At 47.0% G+C, this 18159-nt stretch overlaps 1 protein-coding gene across 1 annotated transcript in view; it reads left to right on the top strand.

The window, feature by feature from the left end:
* The window catches only part of LOC141085288 (phospholipase A2 inhibitor 25 kDa subunit-like), a 123651-nt gene that overhangs the window by 22421 nt on the left and 83071 nt on the right, over positions 1–18159 (top strand). Inside the window, exon 4 of the mRNA XM_073570566.1 lies at positions 2968–3114. Coding sequence (XP_073426667.1) covers positions 2968–3114 — 147 coding nt within the window. The remainder of the gene's footprint in view (positions 1–2967; positions 3115–18159) is intronic.

Genomic DNA, 18159 nt, shown 5'->3' with positions numbered 1-18159 from the left:
TGGGCGGGGACCCTCAGGGTCCGATTTGGTGAGTGGGGCCCCTCAGGGTCCGATTTGGTGGGCGAGTCCCCTAAGGGTCCGATTTGGTGGGCGGGGCCACTCAGGGTCTGATTTGGTGAGCGGGGCACCTCAGAGTTCCATTTGGTGAGCAGGGCCCCTCAGGGTCCGATTTGGAAGGCGGGGCCACTCAGAATCCGATTTGGTGGGCGGGGCCCCTCAGGGTCTGATTTGGTGAGCGGGGCCACTCAGGGTCTGATTTGGTGAGCGGGGCACCTCAGAGTTCCATTTGGTGAGCGGGGCCCCTCAGGGTCCGATTTGGAAGGCGGGGCCACTCAGAATCCAATTTGGTGGGCGGGGCCCCTCAGGGTCTGATTTGGTGAGCGGGGCCCCTTAGGGTCCAATTTGGTCAGCGGGGCCCCTCAGGTTCCGATTTGGTGGGCGGGGCCCATCAGGGTCAGATTTGGTTGGTGGGGCCCTTCAGGGTCCGATTTTGTGATTGGGGCCCCTCAGGGTCTGATTTTGTGTCTGGGGCCCCTCAGGGTCCGATTTTGTGGCTGGGGCCTTTCAGAATCCGATTTGGTGGGCGGGGCCCCTCAGAGTTCAATTTGGTGAGCAGGGCCCCTCAGGGTCTGATTTGGTAAGCGGGGCCCCTCAGAGTTCAATTTGGTGAGCAGGGCCCCTCAGGGTCTGATTTGGTGAGCGGGGCCCCTCAGAGTTCAATTTGGTGAGCAGGGCCCCTCAGGGTCTGATTTGGTGAGTGGGGCCACTCAGGGTCCAATTTGGTGAGCGGGGCACCTCAGAGTTCCTTTTGGTGAGCGGGGCCCCACAGGGTCCGATTTGGTGGGCGGGGCCCCTCAGGGACCGATTTGGTGGGCAGGGCCTCTCTGGGTCTGATTTGGTGGGTGGGGTCACTCTGGGTATGATTTGGAGGCTGGGGTCGCTCAGACTCCAATTTGGAGGCGGGGTCGTTGAGCTTCCGATTTGGAGGCCGAGGTCAAAGAGCCTCCGATTTGGAGGCAGGGGTCGATGAGCTTCCGATTTGGAGGCCGGGGTCGATGAGCCTCTGATTTGGAGGCCGGGGTGGCTCAGCCTCCGATTTGGAGGCCGGGGTGGCTCAGCCTCCGATTTGGAGGCCGGGGTGGCTCAGCCTCCGATTTGGAGGCCGGGGTGGCTCAGCCTCCGATTTGGAGGCCGGGGTGGATCAGCCTCCGATTTGGAGGCCGGGGTGGATCAGCCTCCGATTTGGAGGCCGGGGTGGCTCAGCCTCCGATTTGGAGGCCGGGGTGTATCAGCCTCCGATTTGGAGCCCGGGGTGGATCAGCCTCCGATTTGGAGGCCGGGGTCGCTCAGCCTCCGATTTGGAGGCCGGGGTCGCTCAGCCTCCGATTTGGAGGCCGGGGTGGCTCAGCCTCCGATTTGGAGGCCGGGGTGGCTCAGCCTCCGATTTGGAGGCCGGGGTCGATCAGCCTCCGATTTGGAGGCCGGGGTGGCTCAGCCTCCGATTTGGAGGCCGGGGTGGCTCAGCCTCCGATTTGGAGGCCGGGGTGGCTCAGCCTCCGATTTGGAGGCCGGGGTGGCTCAGTCTCCGATTTGGTGTGTCGGCCCTTTAAGACTCATTTGGGTGCGCTGGGCCTTTAACAATCACTTTGGCGCATTGGCCCTTTAAGAGCTAGTTTGGCTCACTGGGCTTCTTTTAAATCCACTTTGGCGCACACATTCTCTCTCAGGGGCATGTGTCATGTGATGAAGCTAGATTTGCATTTGTGCTGTGGGTTTCGCTTTAAGAGCTGATATTATGTGGCAGAGGCTCTGTGCTGGGGTTCAAGTGAAGTTCGTAGGCGTTGGCATAGTAACTGGGTCTGCCTGCGCATATCAATGAGCTCAACTGTCATTTCAATCGCCTCAGGGCACATTTTGCCATTTCCTATTGAAAAGCTTTGGAGACAGTGCATTCCAATGACGGGAAAAAAAATTTTCAAACGCAAATTGCGCAAAAACTACAAATCCGATCGACACGAAAAATACTTAGCACACCTCTCATGGACGCTGGCTTCGAAACGACACCTCAACGGAGTCTGTGCGTGTAGCGGTTCGGGCCGCATTAATTGCGGAAATCAACTTAATAATAATAAGAAGAATAAGTTAGCAGCGTTCGGATTACAATATAGTGGTTTTTTCAAACCACTATAAATATATACCATATATAGGGGGCATTTTGGAGGCATCATACTCTATTTTGAAAATTAAAGGGGTATAGTAGTGGGTGACTATAGTAGGGGTAAAATTGCTGTGAATGTGATGCAAAACATGTCCTTCTCCCTGACTTTAAAAAGTTGGCAGGTATGCCATTTTAGCTTTCTGTCACTACAGCTATGTGCTGTAACCCCTCTTATTACACCATTTTTTGTCTGTTTGTTTTTCTTGGAGGGGGGGAATGGAAGAGGGGGAGAGGCAAGTTAGAACTTTTGCAATGGGTCTTTATCATTTCTTTGTACACCTCTGTGTACTATACTCTATGGTGGTGAGAAGGAGTAGCAGAAAGATTGTTCTGAGCTTTCTAGTAAGTCTTTAATTCACTCTAGAGCTGAATACACAGCTACACTGCTCATTACTGCTGAATAAAGTCTTCCATGCTGAGGCTTCTGCCTGTGTACTAACTATATAATGAAGAGCAGGTTTGTGTACTGTGTACCACTGTGCTGTGTATGGGAGACACCATAGTAGCCAGTCTCAGAGACAGTTGCAAATTAAGAGATGGAGCATGGATGTGGAAACCGGTGAAAACACCGGAAACAAGTCCTATAATGGATGAAAATTTTATGTACATGCACAGGACAGCTTATTCTGAAAATATACAATTACTCTTCAAAGAAACCATTCTAAACAATAGACCCAAATCACCTTTAAGGTATATATTTATTTTTAAAAATGTTAGAAAACCTTATTCTTTGTTATGTTTTCTTCTAGGTGGAATGAGGACTGAAGCTTTAATGAGATCATGCGTACCGTCATCTCAATGTAACGCTAAGGGCACCATAAGCACATCAGAACTACAAATAAGGATGGCCATGTCATGTTGCAGCACTGATGACTGTACTCCTAATATTTCAGAATGTAAGTCATCAATTTCTGATTTTTTCTATTTGAACCTTTAATTTGCAAAAGGAAATCATCCACTGACTCTAGTACTCCACTAAAAACTATCATCAGCAGAGAAGACCAGCAAGGGGAAGATTGAAATAGTAGCACCTGTAATGAGATAGGACAGTCTAGATAACAAATGAAAAACATCTGCTGTCCAAAAGCAATGGACAAAGGCAAAAGGTTAGCAGCACCTGAACAGCAACAGAACCTGCTATGGCTCTGCGGACAGAGATGCCGGTCAAGTGATCACAAGTTTGTGATTGGCATGTATGCGATCGTGAACCAGCTAGACATGAGTGACCTCGTACAATACACTTTCTTGTATTGAGCAAGATCGGTCAAGTCTTGTTGTAATGTGGCTGGAAGTATGCAAATCGCATAATTGAGGTCAATTAACAAGGAACCTGGAGAATCCTGACGGCATGCAGTACCAATCTCAGGATTGGTAGAGATCCCAATGGTTGGATCTCCAGTGACTAGAAAGTTACCCTCTATCCTATGAATAAGAAATAACTTGATTTTATGGGAATATCCCTTTAATGGAGTATTCCTATCTCATACATTTATGGCGTATTTAGAGGGTATGAGCATTCTACCCATCTTTCCACTGACATTGTCTCGTCAGAGCTTTTGAAATCGATGCAAGACTCAATAGTTGAAAGTAATATGTACTATATCACTTGATAAGTTATATGTACTGGATCATTGAGAGTGATAGTCATTTATCCAGAAATGTATTTATAGTAGAGAAAGCAAACATTTTTAATTATTTTTTAAATTTTTATTTTTTGCTATAATGAAAAAAACGCAGAGTTGAGTGACTCTCTCGAATTTCTATTTGGGCAGATTTGTAAAATTCAGAGAGGAGATTCGATTTGCATTGAATACATAAGGTTGGAATAGAATCTGTCTCTTCTTGGGCCACACCTGTCCCACTACTGCTGTTTCCTGCCAAGATCTCCAAACAGCTCTTCTTCTTCTTCCTTTACCTCTCTGTCTTGTGACAGTCAAAACCACCAACTAAGCAATACAAGTCAAATGGAGTGTGATGCACATCAATGTGGGGCTTGGTTGGTGTTGGCATTCTCTAGAAGACCCAATGGAAAATGAAGAATGAGTAGAAGCCAAAAAATAGTTACATAGTTAATACAGCTGAAAAATACGCAAAATGTCCATCATGTTCAACCAAGGAATGAGAGAAGATAAAGGGAAGGTGCACACGCACAGGGATTTGGATGTTTCGCCCCCAGCAGTTCGCCCCCGGGTACATTTCGCCCCGCACATTTCGTCCCCAGCATTTGGCCCCCAGGAGGTTTCACCCCCACACACTTCACCCCCGCACATTTCGCCCCCAGCAGTTCACCCCCGGATGTTTCGCCCCCAGCAGTTCGCCCCCGGATGTTTCGCCCCCAGCAGTTCGCCCCCGGCAGTTCGCCTCCGGATGTTTCGCCCCCAGCAGTTCGACACCGGATGTTTTGCCCCTGGATTTTTCGCTCCCGGCAGTTTGCCCCCGGATGTTTCACCCCCAGCAGTTCGCCCCCCCCGATGTTTCGCTCCCGGATGCTTCACGCCTGGATTTTTCACCTCCAGCAGTTTGCCCCCGGATGTTTCACCTACATCATTTTGTCCCTGCAAGTGTCACCATCTGATCTTTTGCCCGTAGCATTTTGACCCCAGATGTTTCACCCTCAGCATTTGGGGTCAACATACAGGGAACAAAACATCTAGGGCTGAACATACCTGGGGGTAAAATATACAGGACCCCAATTGCTGGTGATTCTTGTGGCTGCCTTTTCAGCAGCTCTGTTGGCTGGCCTTAAAGGAGTATTATCACCCTAGAACACAAAAAAATTGACATACTTACCTGTTGCAGCTGCAGCTCTTGGGTCCCGGAGTGCAGTCTAGTGGTTCCCCGTGACGTCTTCTCCTACTTCTGGCTGTCTTTTCATCTTGCCTGGATCACTGATCCATGAAGCTTGAAGAATGCCGCGGAAGTGAGGCCGAATGTCTCCTGGCCGCTCACTGACATGACGTCACTCCTGCCCCATTCATCAGTCAATCCAGGGGGCAGGATGCCTCTCCGGTCACCAAAACACTGCTTCGCATGCGCAGTGCCGCAATGAGATCAAGCAGAAGAAGAGGACAGCTGGGAAGAAGGAGAGGACTCGTGGTGGCCTCCGGATCCAGCATGGCTATCTCCAGCCCACACAGTCAGGAGAAGATCAGGCAAACATGAGCAGAAGACCTCTAGGTAAGTACCGGGAGGGGAAGATCGGCAGCATGCTTACCGCAACATGATTGCTGAAAGCATGCTGCCTTATTTTGCTGTTCGGCATGAGAATACCCCTTTAATGCAGGCTATGTATGGAAGCAGGGGGACTGTTGACTGACTACAGGGTTAATCCCACCAACCATCTCTGCAGAACTGAGATATTGGCTTTGCTGAACTAAAGTGGTGGTTAACCAGCTTTTACAGAACCTCTTTATCAGGTCTTCAGAAGGGGGGTTTTGGGATTAGCCCTCACAGAACACTCTGCCAGTACACCAAAGAATGGAGCAGCAGATAATAGTGGTATTCTCACTTCAGGATCCCTTTTTCTGTTGAAGCCCATTCCTCAGATTAGGCCAAGAATAGGGTCCAGTTGTATACTGCATTGAACCAGCTGTTTATCAGAAGCCTTCAGCACCAACGACAAGGACAAATGACTGGAAGCTGCAGCCATAGCTCTCGATGATTTCAGTGAGATCCAGGGAAGATATGACAGCGCTTGGTAAAGAGCTGATCCACCGTGACATGCCTTATACAGGGGCATGCACTGCTCTGTGCAGAGAAATGCATGTTCTGGATGGGACTCGGTTGTGTGTATCCGGTCTTTCATTAACAAACGACCCTTTGGGGACAACCATTAAATTGGTGTGGCCCTTGGTGAATATGAGTTTGACACCCCTGATCTAAGACAAGTGACCATCATTTTACTGTCATGTACTAGTGGTGTTACACTTAATGGCTTCTTTTTGTCATCCATACTATATCTAGTGATGAGCATACCCGATCTGGAAAGTTCAGGTTTCGTATCGAACATTGCCTGCTCGGGTTCAACCACACTGACCCAAAACAGGCAATGTTTGGAGTTTGCTCATCAGAAAATAAAAATCACTTCTCTCCCCTTTGCCGAGGTCCCTACCTGTGTGGAGAGTCTTCTTGATCAAGGGAATCCCTAGCTAGGAATCCGGAAAGGGATTCCCTCGGGAACAATGACATTCACACAATGTGGAAGTGCATGGAAGAGGATTTAAGAGGAAACTCCGCGTCTGTCGGTACCTCATAGAACCATAGGAAAAAGGATGACCACAAGGCAATTATTTGTGTGTATAAAAATATAATTTTTATTGAAACAAATTCATTAAAACCATACTGCCAAAACTGAGGAAGTAGGAGAGTACAGATACACTCATTGCTCACAGTCACTCATTAAACGCGCAAATCCAGGAAGAGACAGCTACCACGAAAACGGATAGACACAGGGACTGCCAGCAATATATTGCAGCTACAAGGGGCAGAACTGAAAAAGCCCTAATAATAAACTACTACAAATATTAATATAGCCATAATTATATCGTAAGCTTTATAGGCCACATCACAGATTATGATCTAGATGTCAACCATAAAACATAGCCGCTTGCCTGGCAATAACCCTCATACCCATAATTACAATAATACTCCGCAAATATAATCAGATAACCGTGGTCACTACTGGTCCGCGCGACAGGAAGTAACGCTCACCACCCGGATGTGACGTGCCTTGAAAAAGCAAATGCGAAACGCGCGATGGGCTACCGTCAGTACTTAAGGTAATGTAGCAACACTTTTTCTTTTATATATCTTCCTTATACCTTAGCTTTCAAATCTCTAATATGTACTCTGGTCATTTCTGCCACGTGTATTAACTTTTCTCTACCTGGAGTTGCATATTTTTTCTTGGACACTTAGGCTAGTTTCACATTAGCATTACTGGGCGCAGCGCAGGGTCGCCGCTAAGCTCCGCCCCCAGCCGTGCCTCCTCTGGTCAGCTCCTTCGATCGCATGACGCTGCATGCGATCAGCATACCCTATACTTAACTTTGGGTACGCTGGTCGTGCGCTGGTACACTTTTGCCCCCCGCATCCGCCCTTTTTGCGCTGCGCCGACGTGCACCAAACGCACTGTGTTGCATTTTTGTGCGCTCGGTGCAGCGCAAAATGGGCGGATGCGCGACAGAGAATTTTGGGATGAATTCACAATAAATTTTCCTAATCAGAAGCATCCATTGTTCATATCTCACATTAAAAACTCACATTTTGCTTCAGATTTTCTGATTTTATAGCAGGAACATTAAATTGAAGCAAAATCTGGTGTGAAGGAGCTAAACAATAGTTTTTTCTACGACATATATTGTCCCAGTGGAAAATGATATATTCCTGTTTAAAAATGCTTCCAAGCTTCAAAAATGTCACATTTTCAAAGTCATGAAAGGAATAACGGCAGCAGAAACTAGCAAAATGCAGAATTCCATGATAATAAAAGTTTTACATCAGGAAAAACGAGCAAACATGTAAGAAGTACTTTATTTGTGAAAAAAAGCATACTAACTCAACGGTTCATTATGTCGGGGTCATATGCAGCATAAATGTCTAAATCTCATCCACATGCTCATGAAAAAATGCACAGTTAAAAAAAATGACATGCAGTGCAGCAGGGGCGTACCTACCATGTAGGCAGGGGACGCCACTGCCCCCGGGCCATCAGGGGGCCTGCCGCCAAGGGGTGTAATGCGCCCATGAACAGTGGGCCCCCTGGATCTATCATGCTCTAGTAGGTGCCTGTCTCCTCCTGGAGCATGGTAAGGATAAATTAATACTCACCGCCTGCTGCTGTGCTGCTTTCCTCACTCCGATGCAGATCCTGAGTGATCACATGATTGCATACATCATTCCAGGTCCTGTATCAAAGCAGCGTGTGGCAGCAGGTGGTGAATATTAATTAACCCCCTGCCATGCTCTAGTAAGTGACCGGCACCTACTGGGGCATGGTGTACCCTCTTCCCAACACTAATTCAGCATTGGAACTTAATTTCAGGCTGTTGGCAGGGGGCATGGCTAAAGGGGCAGGGCAAAGGTTAGGAGACATGTTAATGAATCCTTAAGGTCCATTCACATGCACTAAGTATTTGCAGAAGACAATCTGCAGCTAATTTATAGCAGAAAATTCTACACTAAAATTGACATCTAGTGATGCGGGTTCGATACAACAACCTTGTCCTCTGGCTGTGATTGACAATGACTGGATACCGGCAAATCATGGTTGGTGGACAAGGTTACCACTCTGCTTATGAACATGGCAGACCACTGTATCTCAAAGGCAGGACTTCTACTTTGAAGCTGAGCAGAGAATCAGACTGCAACTAAACAAGTGAGGCATAGTTGGAATCAGTAGACCTCACCCTACATTATACTATCATCAAAGTTTCCCTGTAAGCTAAAATAATCACATAGTATTCTAGGTCAGCACTTTGCAATAGATAATTTTTCACATTTGTGCAACATAAACTTTGCAATAATTCTATATAATGGAAATGTTAAATGCTTTCCAGAGTCATGCAGAAGGAACTGCTGCTGGACACCACCAATATTGATCCCCTAGAACTCTTGGGGAATAACAAGTTGATCAAGGGTTTGGGACAACCTTTGAATATTGCCAAGTTGCCTTGATAATCGTATTGTTCTCTTCAGTGATGCTTTTGTGGCGCCCCTGAGGGTTCAGTCGCCACAGAGGTACTGCACCTCCTCCTGAGGTGTGGTACCCCACCATCCAGGTAAGGTGGGGACACCTGACCACACTCCAACACCTGCATTCCACACAACATAGTAGTGTAGCAAAGCACCCTTTGGTGGCTCCCTGCTTGGAACACGAAGAGTGCTGGGAGGTGGGTGGAGATAGTCTGCACCAAAAGATTGGGAAGAGTTTAGGATTTAGTCAGTCTGACGGGGTCAGAAGGAAAGAGAAGATCCCCAGAGTGGGATGGATGAGGGAAGTGCTGCAGCGGAACTCAGTGACCTGGGTCTGCTGGCACAGGAAAGAGACATTGATGGAAAGCCTGACTCTTTATAAGAAAGATAGATTTGAACAGAACGAAAGAAGAGGAGGACTGAGGATTAGGGTTAGAGCAGAACCCTTCCCAAGTTCACAGCGCAAGGCCAGGGTCCGGTCCCCGAGGTTGTATGGATACTAATGGTCCTGCAGCAGACACCGGAGTGTTATGAATGAGTCACCGGAGGAGGAAAAAACAAAAATGCAAGCTAAGTCCAGAAAACCGGAGAGGTTGGTAACTAGCGGATTGCAGACCCCTGATCCTATTCACAACAACTAACAGTAGCCGTGGAGCGTTCCTATGGTGGTCCTAGACGCCTCTTCACAGCTGGAGAACTAAATAAGCCTAAAGAAAGAAAGGGAAAATCTAAACTGCCCCAGAGCAGACCCCAAAGCAATAGACAGCCCACAACATGTATTGTTGGTGAAAACATATGAAAACACAAGCACAGACAGAAAGACAGGCAGAGCAAACGATGGGGCCCAACTAACTAGATAGGAAAGGACAGAATAGATGCTGGCTGCAATCCGCAAAAACCCTACCAAAAATGTCCCAACACGTCTGATAGGAAAAACGGCCCTGAAGTCACTAGACTTCAAAATCCCTATATCAGCACTCCGATATATTCTGAAGACAGAGCAAAAGAGATTTAACCGATCAGGGACAAAAATGGAAATTCAGCAGAGCCCCAGCCGGGGCTGGCAGAACACAAAACTAAGCAAATCAGACAAAATCTCATGGAACAATAACAGAGCAAAACTTAGCTTTAGAAGACAGGAACTGAGCTAGAGGCCAGAGCTCAGAGCAGAGAAATCACCAGCAGAAGATTGATAACATCAGAGACAGTTTTGGTCAACAACACCCAGAGACCCTCCTCCCGACTTCCCAGCCCTCCACCTCCAAAACCAACATCTCCACCATTACATTAGATTGACTCTCCACTCTACTCTCAAGATCACATCTCACCACTTGTGCACTTGACCCGATCCCTTCCCACTTCATCCCAAACCTCACGACAGTCTACATCCCAACCCTAACCTATCTCTTCAACCTATCACTAACAACTGGTGTTTTCCCCTCAAGCTTTAAACATGCCTCCATCACACCTATCCTCAAAAAGCCCTCTCTTGACCCATCCTCTGTATCTAGCTATCACCCTATATCACTTCTCCCCTATGCCTCCAAGCTACGGGAACGACATGTCTACCTTGAACTGTCCTCCCATCTCTCTTCTTGCTCCCTCTTCGACCGCTTACAATCTGGCTTCCGGTCACACTACTCCACTGAAACTGCCCTTACTGAGGTCACCAATGACCTTTTAATCGCCAAGAGCAAGCGACACTACTCTGTCCTCCTCCTCCTGGACCTGTCGGCTGCCTTTGACACAGTGGACCATTCCCTTTTATTACAGACCCTCTCATGCCTTGGCATCACAGACTTGGCCCTATCCTGGATCTCATCATACCTAACAGACATTCAGCGTCTCCCACTCACACACCACCTCCTCACCTCGCCCCCTATCTGTCGGAGTCCCACAAGGTTCAGTCCTAGGACCCCTGCTCTTCTCCATTTACACCTTTGGCCTGGGACAGCTCATAGAATCTCATGGATTTCAGTATCATCTCTATGCTGATGACACACAGATCTACATCTCTGGACCAGATATCACCTCCTGACTAAGCAGAATCCCTCAATGTCTGTCCACTATTTCATCCTTCTTCTCTGCTAGATTTCTGAAACTTAACATGGACAAAACAGAATTCATCATCTTTCCCCCATCTCACATGACCCCCCCAACAAACCTATCCATTACAGTAAATGGCTGCCCTGTTGTGAGTTCATTTTCCCCTTCACCGTTGATGTCTGATGAACTCCTTCTGCTGGGGTAGAGAGGTAGTGAAATTGATTGGGATGGGAAAAACCTGTCATCTGAACAGGCGGAGCGTGATTGGACACCCGGAATCACTGAGTGGATATAAGGCAGCTGATGCCCTGCAGGGTTGCTGGTGATCCTTTCTGCTCTGAGCTCTTGCAAACCAGTTCAGTACCTGTCTTCTGAAAGCTAAGTTTTTGCTCTCTTATTTTTCCATGAGATTGTGTCTGTTTACTTAGTGTTTGTGGTCTGCCTGCCCTTGTTGGTACAGGCTGAGCTCCATTTTTGTCTCTGATCAAGTTGATTATTTGCTCATTCTTCAGAATATACTGATATAGTCATTTTCAGGGCTTTTTTCCCTATCAGACAGTTGGGACATTTCTGGTAGGGTTTTTTGCGGATTGCAGCCAGCATCTTTTCTGTCCTTTCCTATTTAGTTAGATGGGCCCCATCGTTTGCTCAACCTGTCTTTCTGTCTGTGTTTGTGTTTTCATCTGCTTTTCACCGACAATACATGTTGGGGGCTGTCTATTGCTTTGGGGTCTGCTCTGGGGCAGTTTAGATTTCCCCTTTCTTTCTTTAGGCTTATTTAGTTCTCCGGCTGTGAACGAGGAGTCTAGGGTACCGTAGAAACTCCCCACGGCTACTGTTAGTTGTGTGAATAGGATCAGGGGTCTGCAATCCAATAGCTACCAACCTCTCAGGTTTTCTGGACTTAGCTTGCATTTCTGTTTTTTCCTCCTCCGGTGACTCATTCTTAACAGAATCACCAGCCATACCGCAGATTTTAGGGTACTCAAAAGCAGGAAAGAATTGTAAAAAAAAAAAAGTGTCAGAATTTTTTTTTGTGTGTATACTCTTTCCTCTATGTCTTTGAGGCCGTAGGGGGAATTTTTTTTTTCTTCTCAATGGTGATGTAGCAATTGTCTGATCGTGTGGAGCAGCTCGCTGATGAAGTGCGGGGAATTTCCGCCTATCTTGCTCATTCACATGTTGCTGAACCAAAGATCCCTACTCCTGATGTGTTTTTTGGGGATCGGTCTAAATTTTTGAACTTTAAGAATAATTGTAAATTATTTTTTGCCTTGAAGCCTAACTCATCAGGGAGCTCCGCGCAGCAGGTTAAAATTGTCATCTCTTTGCTGCGCGGCGATCCTCAGGATTAGGCGTTTTCTTTGAAACCTGATGATCCTATTCTAGCTAATGTGAACGCATTTTTTCAAGCCTTAGGGCTGTTGTATGATGAACCTAATGCTATTGATCAGGCTGAAAAGGCTCTGTTGGCATTGAGCCAGGGTCAGGATTCTGCAGAGTTGTACTGTCAAAAATTCCGAAAGTGGGCGGTCCTTACTACTTGGAATGATGGTGCATTGGCAGCTCTCTTTCGGAAGGGTTTGTCAGAAACCGTAAAAGATACTATGGTGGGATTTCTTGTTCCCTCTGGTCTTGACAATTCTATGTCATTAGCCATTCAGGTTGATCGGCGTTTGCGCAAACGCAAAACTGCATGAGAGGTGTTGCCACCTGTTGAACAAATGTCTGAACCTATGCAATGTGATAGAGTTTTGTCTAGGGCGCAACGTCAGGAGTTCAGAAGGCATAATAAGCTGTGTTTTTTTCTGTGGAGATGCCTCGCATATTATTTCTGTCTGCCCTAAACGAGAGAAACATTTGCACACACATTTGCTGTGGGTGGTGTTCAACCTAAGTTTCTTCTGGCAATTACTCTGATCTGCTCCCTGTCCACATTTTCCGCTAAGGCTTTCGTGGATTCGGGAGCAGCTCTGAACCTGATGGACTTGGATTTTGCTAAATGTTGTGGATTTCCTATGACACCTCTGCGGATGCCTATCCCTTTGAGGGGTATTGATGCTACTCCTTTGGCGAAGAATAAACCTCAGTTTTGGACCCAGGTGGTAATGCGGGTCGCCCCAGATCATCAAGAAAATTGCAGATTTTTGGTGTTGCATAATTTGCATGATACCATTGTTCTGGGGTTTCCCTGGTTGCAAATCCATAATCCAGTTTTGGATTGGAAATCTGTGTCTGTGATGAGTTGGGGTTGTCGGTGTGCCCTTAGTGACACTCCTGTTTTCTCCACCTCTCCCCAGTCGCATGATGTTCCTGACTATTTGGCTGATTTTTATGATGTATTTAGTGAGAATGAGTCTGCGTCTTTGCCTCCTCATAGGAGTTATGACTGTGCAATTGAGCTGAGCCCTGGGTGTAAGTTTCCCAAGGGTCGACTTTTCAATTTATCTGTACCCAAGCACGAGGCTATGCGATCCTATATTAAGGAGTCGTTGGAGAAGGGTCATATTAGACCATCCTCTTCACCCTTAGGTGCTGGGTTTTTTTTTGTGGCCAAGAAGGATGGTTCATTAAGGCCTTGTATTGACTATCGTTCCCTCAACAAAATTACTGTTAAATATCAGTATCCGTTACCCCTGATTTCTGATCTATTCTCTAGAGTTAAGGGTGCTTGCTGGTTTACCAAGCTTGACCTCAGGGGGGCGTATAATCTTATTCGCATTAAGCATGGGGATGAATGGAAGACGGCGTTTAATACTCTGGAGGGACATTTTGAGTACCTGGTGATGCCTTTTGGGCTCACTAATGCCCCTTCTGTCTTCCAGTGCTTCATGAATTATATTTTCCGAGACTTTGTGGATAAATTTTTGATCATCTATCTGGATCATATTTTGATCTTTTCCAAGGATTGGGACTCTCATGTGGAACATGTTCGGACTGTGTTCCGGATTTTGAGGGAGAATTCCCTGTATGTCAAGGGATCGAAATGCCTTTTTGGGGTACAGAGGATTTCATTTTTGGGATTTATTTTGTCTCCGTCAACTATTGAAATGGACCCGGCCAAGGTACAGGCCATTTATGATTGGGTTCAGCCCACTTCTTTGAAGGCCCTCCAGAAGTTTTTGGGTTTTGCTAATTTTTATCGTAAATTTATAGCTAATTTCTCTGGTATTGCCAAACCATTGACTGATTTGACTAAGAAAGGTGCTGATGTGCTGAATTGGTCTCCGGAGGCTGTTTCTTCCTTTCAGGAGCTGAAGCGAAGGTTCCCTTCTGCTCCGGTTTTGCGGCAACCTGATGTCTCACTCCCGTTTCAGGTAGAGGTGGACGCTTCTGAGATTGGTGCAGGAGCTGTTTTGTCCCAAAAAGATCCGGTAACATCTAAAATGAATCCCTGTGCTTTCTTTTCCTGAAAGTTCTCCCCATCTGAACGTAACTATGATGTGGGGAATCGGGAACTGTTAGTCATGAAATGGGCATTTGAGGAGTGGAGACATTGGTTGGAGGGAGCTAAACATCAAGTCGTGGTCCTTACTGACCACAAGAATTTGATTTACCTGGAGTCGGCCAAATGCTTGAATCCTAGACAGGCTAGGTGGGCCTTGTTTTTCACACGTTTTGATTTTGTGGTCTCTTTTCGTCCGGGCACTAAGAATGTCAAGGCAGACGCCCTATCTAGGAGTTCCTTTGCTGATTCTCCTGTTGTGACCAAACCTGCTACCATCTTAGGTGAGGGGGTAGTTCTTTCTGCCATCTCGCCTGATTTGAGACGTGCTCTGGAAGAGTTTCAGGAGGACAAACCTGAGCGTTGTCCCAGTGGAAAGTTGTATGTTCCTGACCAGTGGAGGAAGAGAGTGATGTCTGAAGTTCATTGCTCTGCATTGGCTGGTCATCCAGGTATTTTTGGTACTAGAGATTTGGTGAGTCGGTCTTTTTGGTGGCCCGCCTTGTCTCGTGATGTCAGGAGTTTTGTGCAGTCCTGTGGGACTTGCTCCCGGTCTAAACCTTGTTCTCGCTCTAGTGGGTTGTTGATGCCTTTGCCGGTGCCCAGGAGGCCATGGACCCAAATTTCAATGGATTTTATCTCTGATATGCCTGTCACTTAGAGAATGACTGTTATTTGGGTGATTTGTGATAGATTCTCTAAGATGGTCCATCTTGTACCACTCCCTAAGTTGCCATCTTCCTCAGAGTTGGTGCCCTTGTTTTTGCAACAGGTGGTTCGCTTGCACGGGATTCCTGAGAACATTGTATCTGACAGAGGAGTTCAGTTTATTTCTAGATTTTGCAGGACTTTCTGTTCCAAGCTGGGAATTCAGTTGTCCTTCTCTGCGTTTCACCCTCAGACCAATGGGCAGACGGAGAGAACAAACCAGACTTTGGAGTCGTATTTGAGATGTTTTATTTCTGCTGATCAGGATGATTGGGTTTCATTTTTGCCCTTGGCCGAATTTGCTTTAAATAATAGAGCTAGTTCTGCCACTTTGATGTCACCTTTTTTTTGTAACTTTGGGTTTCACCCTCGATTCTCTTCAGGGCAGGTTGAGTCTTCTGCCTGCCCAGGTGTTGACACTGTGGTGGAGATAATGCACCAGATCTGGGACCAAGTGGTGGATAGGTTGTCTCTCTCCCAGGAAAAAGCCCAGCGGTTTTCCAACCGTCATAGGACCATTGGTCCCCAGTTTAAGGTGCGTGATATGGTTTGGTTGTCATCAAAGAATATCTCTATGAAGGTGGCTTCTCCAAAGCTTAAACCTAGATTTATCGGACCTTACAAGATTTTGGAGATTCTTAATCCTGTCTCTTTTCGATTGGCTCTTCCTGTTACATTTAAGATCCATAACGTGTTTCATAAGTCTCTGTTAAAGAGGTTTGTTGAGCCAGTAGTTCCTGTGGTGGCACCTCCTGACCCGGTATTGGTTGAAGGTAATGTGGAATATGAGGTTGAGAAGATACTGGATTCTCGCCTGGCTAGACGGAGACTCCAGTATTTGGTTAAATGGAAGGGTTATGGCCAGGAGGATAATTCTTGGGTCCCTGCATCCGATATTCATGCCGAATGATTGGTTCGTGCCTTCATCGGGCCCATCCTGATCGCCCTGGTGGCGTGGATGAGGGTTCGGTGACCCCTCCTCAAGGGGGAGGTACTGTTGTGAGTTCATTTTCCCCTTCACCGTTGATGTCTGATGAACTCCCTCTACTGGGGAAGAGAGGTAGTGAAATTGATTGGGAAGGGAAAAACCTGTCATCTGAACAGGCGGAGCGTGATTGGACACCCAAAATCACTGAGTGGATATAAGGCAGCTGATGCCCTGCAGGGTTGCTGGTGATCCTTTCTGCTCTGAGCTCTTGCAAACCAGTTCAGTACCTGTCTTCTGAAAGCTAAGTTTTTGCTCTCTTATTTTTCCATGAGATTGTGTCTGTTTACTTAGTGTTTGTGTTCTGCCTGCCCTTGTTGGTACAGGCTGAGCTCCATTTTTGTCTCTGGTCAAGTTGATCATTTGCTCAGTCTTCAGAATATACCTGAGTGCTGATATAGTGATTTTGAAGTCTAGCGACTTCAGGGCTTTTTTCCCTATCAGACGGTTGGGACATTTTTGGTAGGGTTTTTTGCGGATTGCAGCCAGCATCTTTTCTGTCCTTTCCTATTTAGTTAGTTGGGCCCCATCGTTTGCTCAACCTGTCTTTCTGTCTGTGTTTGTGTTTTCATCTGCTTTTCACCGACAATACATGTTGGGGGCTGTCTATTGCTTTGGGGTCTGCTCTGGGGCAGTTTAGATTTCCCCTTTCTTTCTTTAGGCTTATTTAGTTCTCCGGCTGTGAACGAGGGGTCTAGGGCACCGTAGGAACCCCCACGGCTACTCTTAGTTGTGTGAATAGGATCAGGGGTCTGCAATCCGATGGCTACCAACCTCTCAGGTTTTCTGGACTTAGCTTGTATTTCTGTTTTTTCCTACTCCGGTGACTCATTCATAACACTGCCCACTTTCCCAAGTCCCACAAGCTCGCTGCCTCGGGGTAATCCTTGACGCTGATCTCTCCTTCAAACCACATATCCAAGCCCTTTCCACTTCCTGCCGACTTCAACTCAAAAATATTTCACGAATCCGTTCATTCCTCAACCAAAAATCTGCAAAAACCCAAGTCCATGCCCTCATAATCTCTCGCCTTGACTACTGCAACCTCCTGCTCTGTGGCCTCCCCTCGAACACTCTCGCACCCCTCCAATCTATTCTAAACTCTGCTGCCCGACTAATCCACCTGTCCCCCCGCTATTCCCCAGCTTCTCCCCTCTGTCAATCCCTTCACTGGCTCCCCATTGCCCAGAGACTCCAGTACAAAACCCTAACCATGACATACAAAGCCATCCACAACCTTTCTCCTCTATACATCTGTGACCCTGTCTCCCGGTACTTTCCTGCACGCAACCTCTGATCTTCACAAGATCTCCTTCTCTACTCCCCTCTTATCTCCTCTTCCCACAATCGCATACAAGATTTCTCTCGCGCATCACCCCTACTCTGGAACTCTCTACCACAACATATCAGACTCTCACCTACCATCGAAACCTTCAAAAAGAGCCTGAAGACCCACCTCTTCCGACAAGCCTATAACTTGCAGTAACCACCGATCGACCAAACCGCTGCATGACCAGCTCTACCCTCGCCTACTGTATTTTCATCCCTTGTAGATTGTGAGCCTTCGCGGGCAGGGTCCTCTCTCCTCCTGTACCTGTTATGACTTGTATTGTTTAACATTATTGTACTTGTTTTTATGTATACCCCTCCTTACATGTAAAGCGCCATGGAATAAATGGCGCTATAACAATTAAATAATAATAATAACTCTACAGGGCATCGGCTGCCTTATATCCACTCAGAGATTCTGGATGTCCAATCGCAATCCACCTGTTCAGATGACAGGTTTCTCCCATCCAAATCAGTTTCACCTCCTCCTTTCACCAGCAGAGGGAGTTCATCGGACATCAAAGGTGAACGAGAAAATGAGCTCACAACACCGGAGGAATAGAAGTTGTCACCACTTTATTCCCACACAAGACTTGGGGGCACAACAGCAACGTGAGTGAGCCGGGACTTAGTAGCAAGGAGTCCCCGAAGCAGGCTACAGCTGTCTGCCGTACAAGTAGAGTTCATAGGAACATCTGACAGGAGGAACTCCAGTGTAACTCAGTACTGGGAGTA

The sequence above is a fragment of the Dendrobates tinctorius genome, unplaced genomic scaffold (genome assembly GCF_039654945.1).
Source record: "Dendrobates tinctorius isolate UK_male_01 unplaced genomic scaffold, ASM3965494v1 ptg000028l, whole genome shotgun sequence".
Lineage (NCBI taxonomy): Eukaryota > Metazoa > Chordata > Amphibia > Anura > Dendrobatidae > Dendrobates > Dendrobates tinctorius.
The sequence above is the reverse complement of the archived record's forward strand: the minus strand, read 5'-3'. Positions and strand labels throughout refer to the sequence as shown.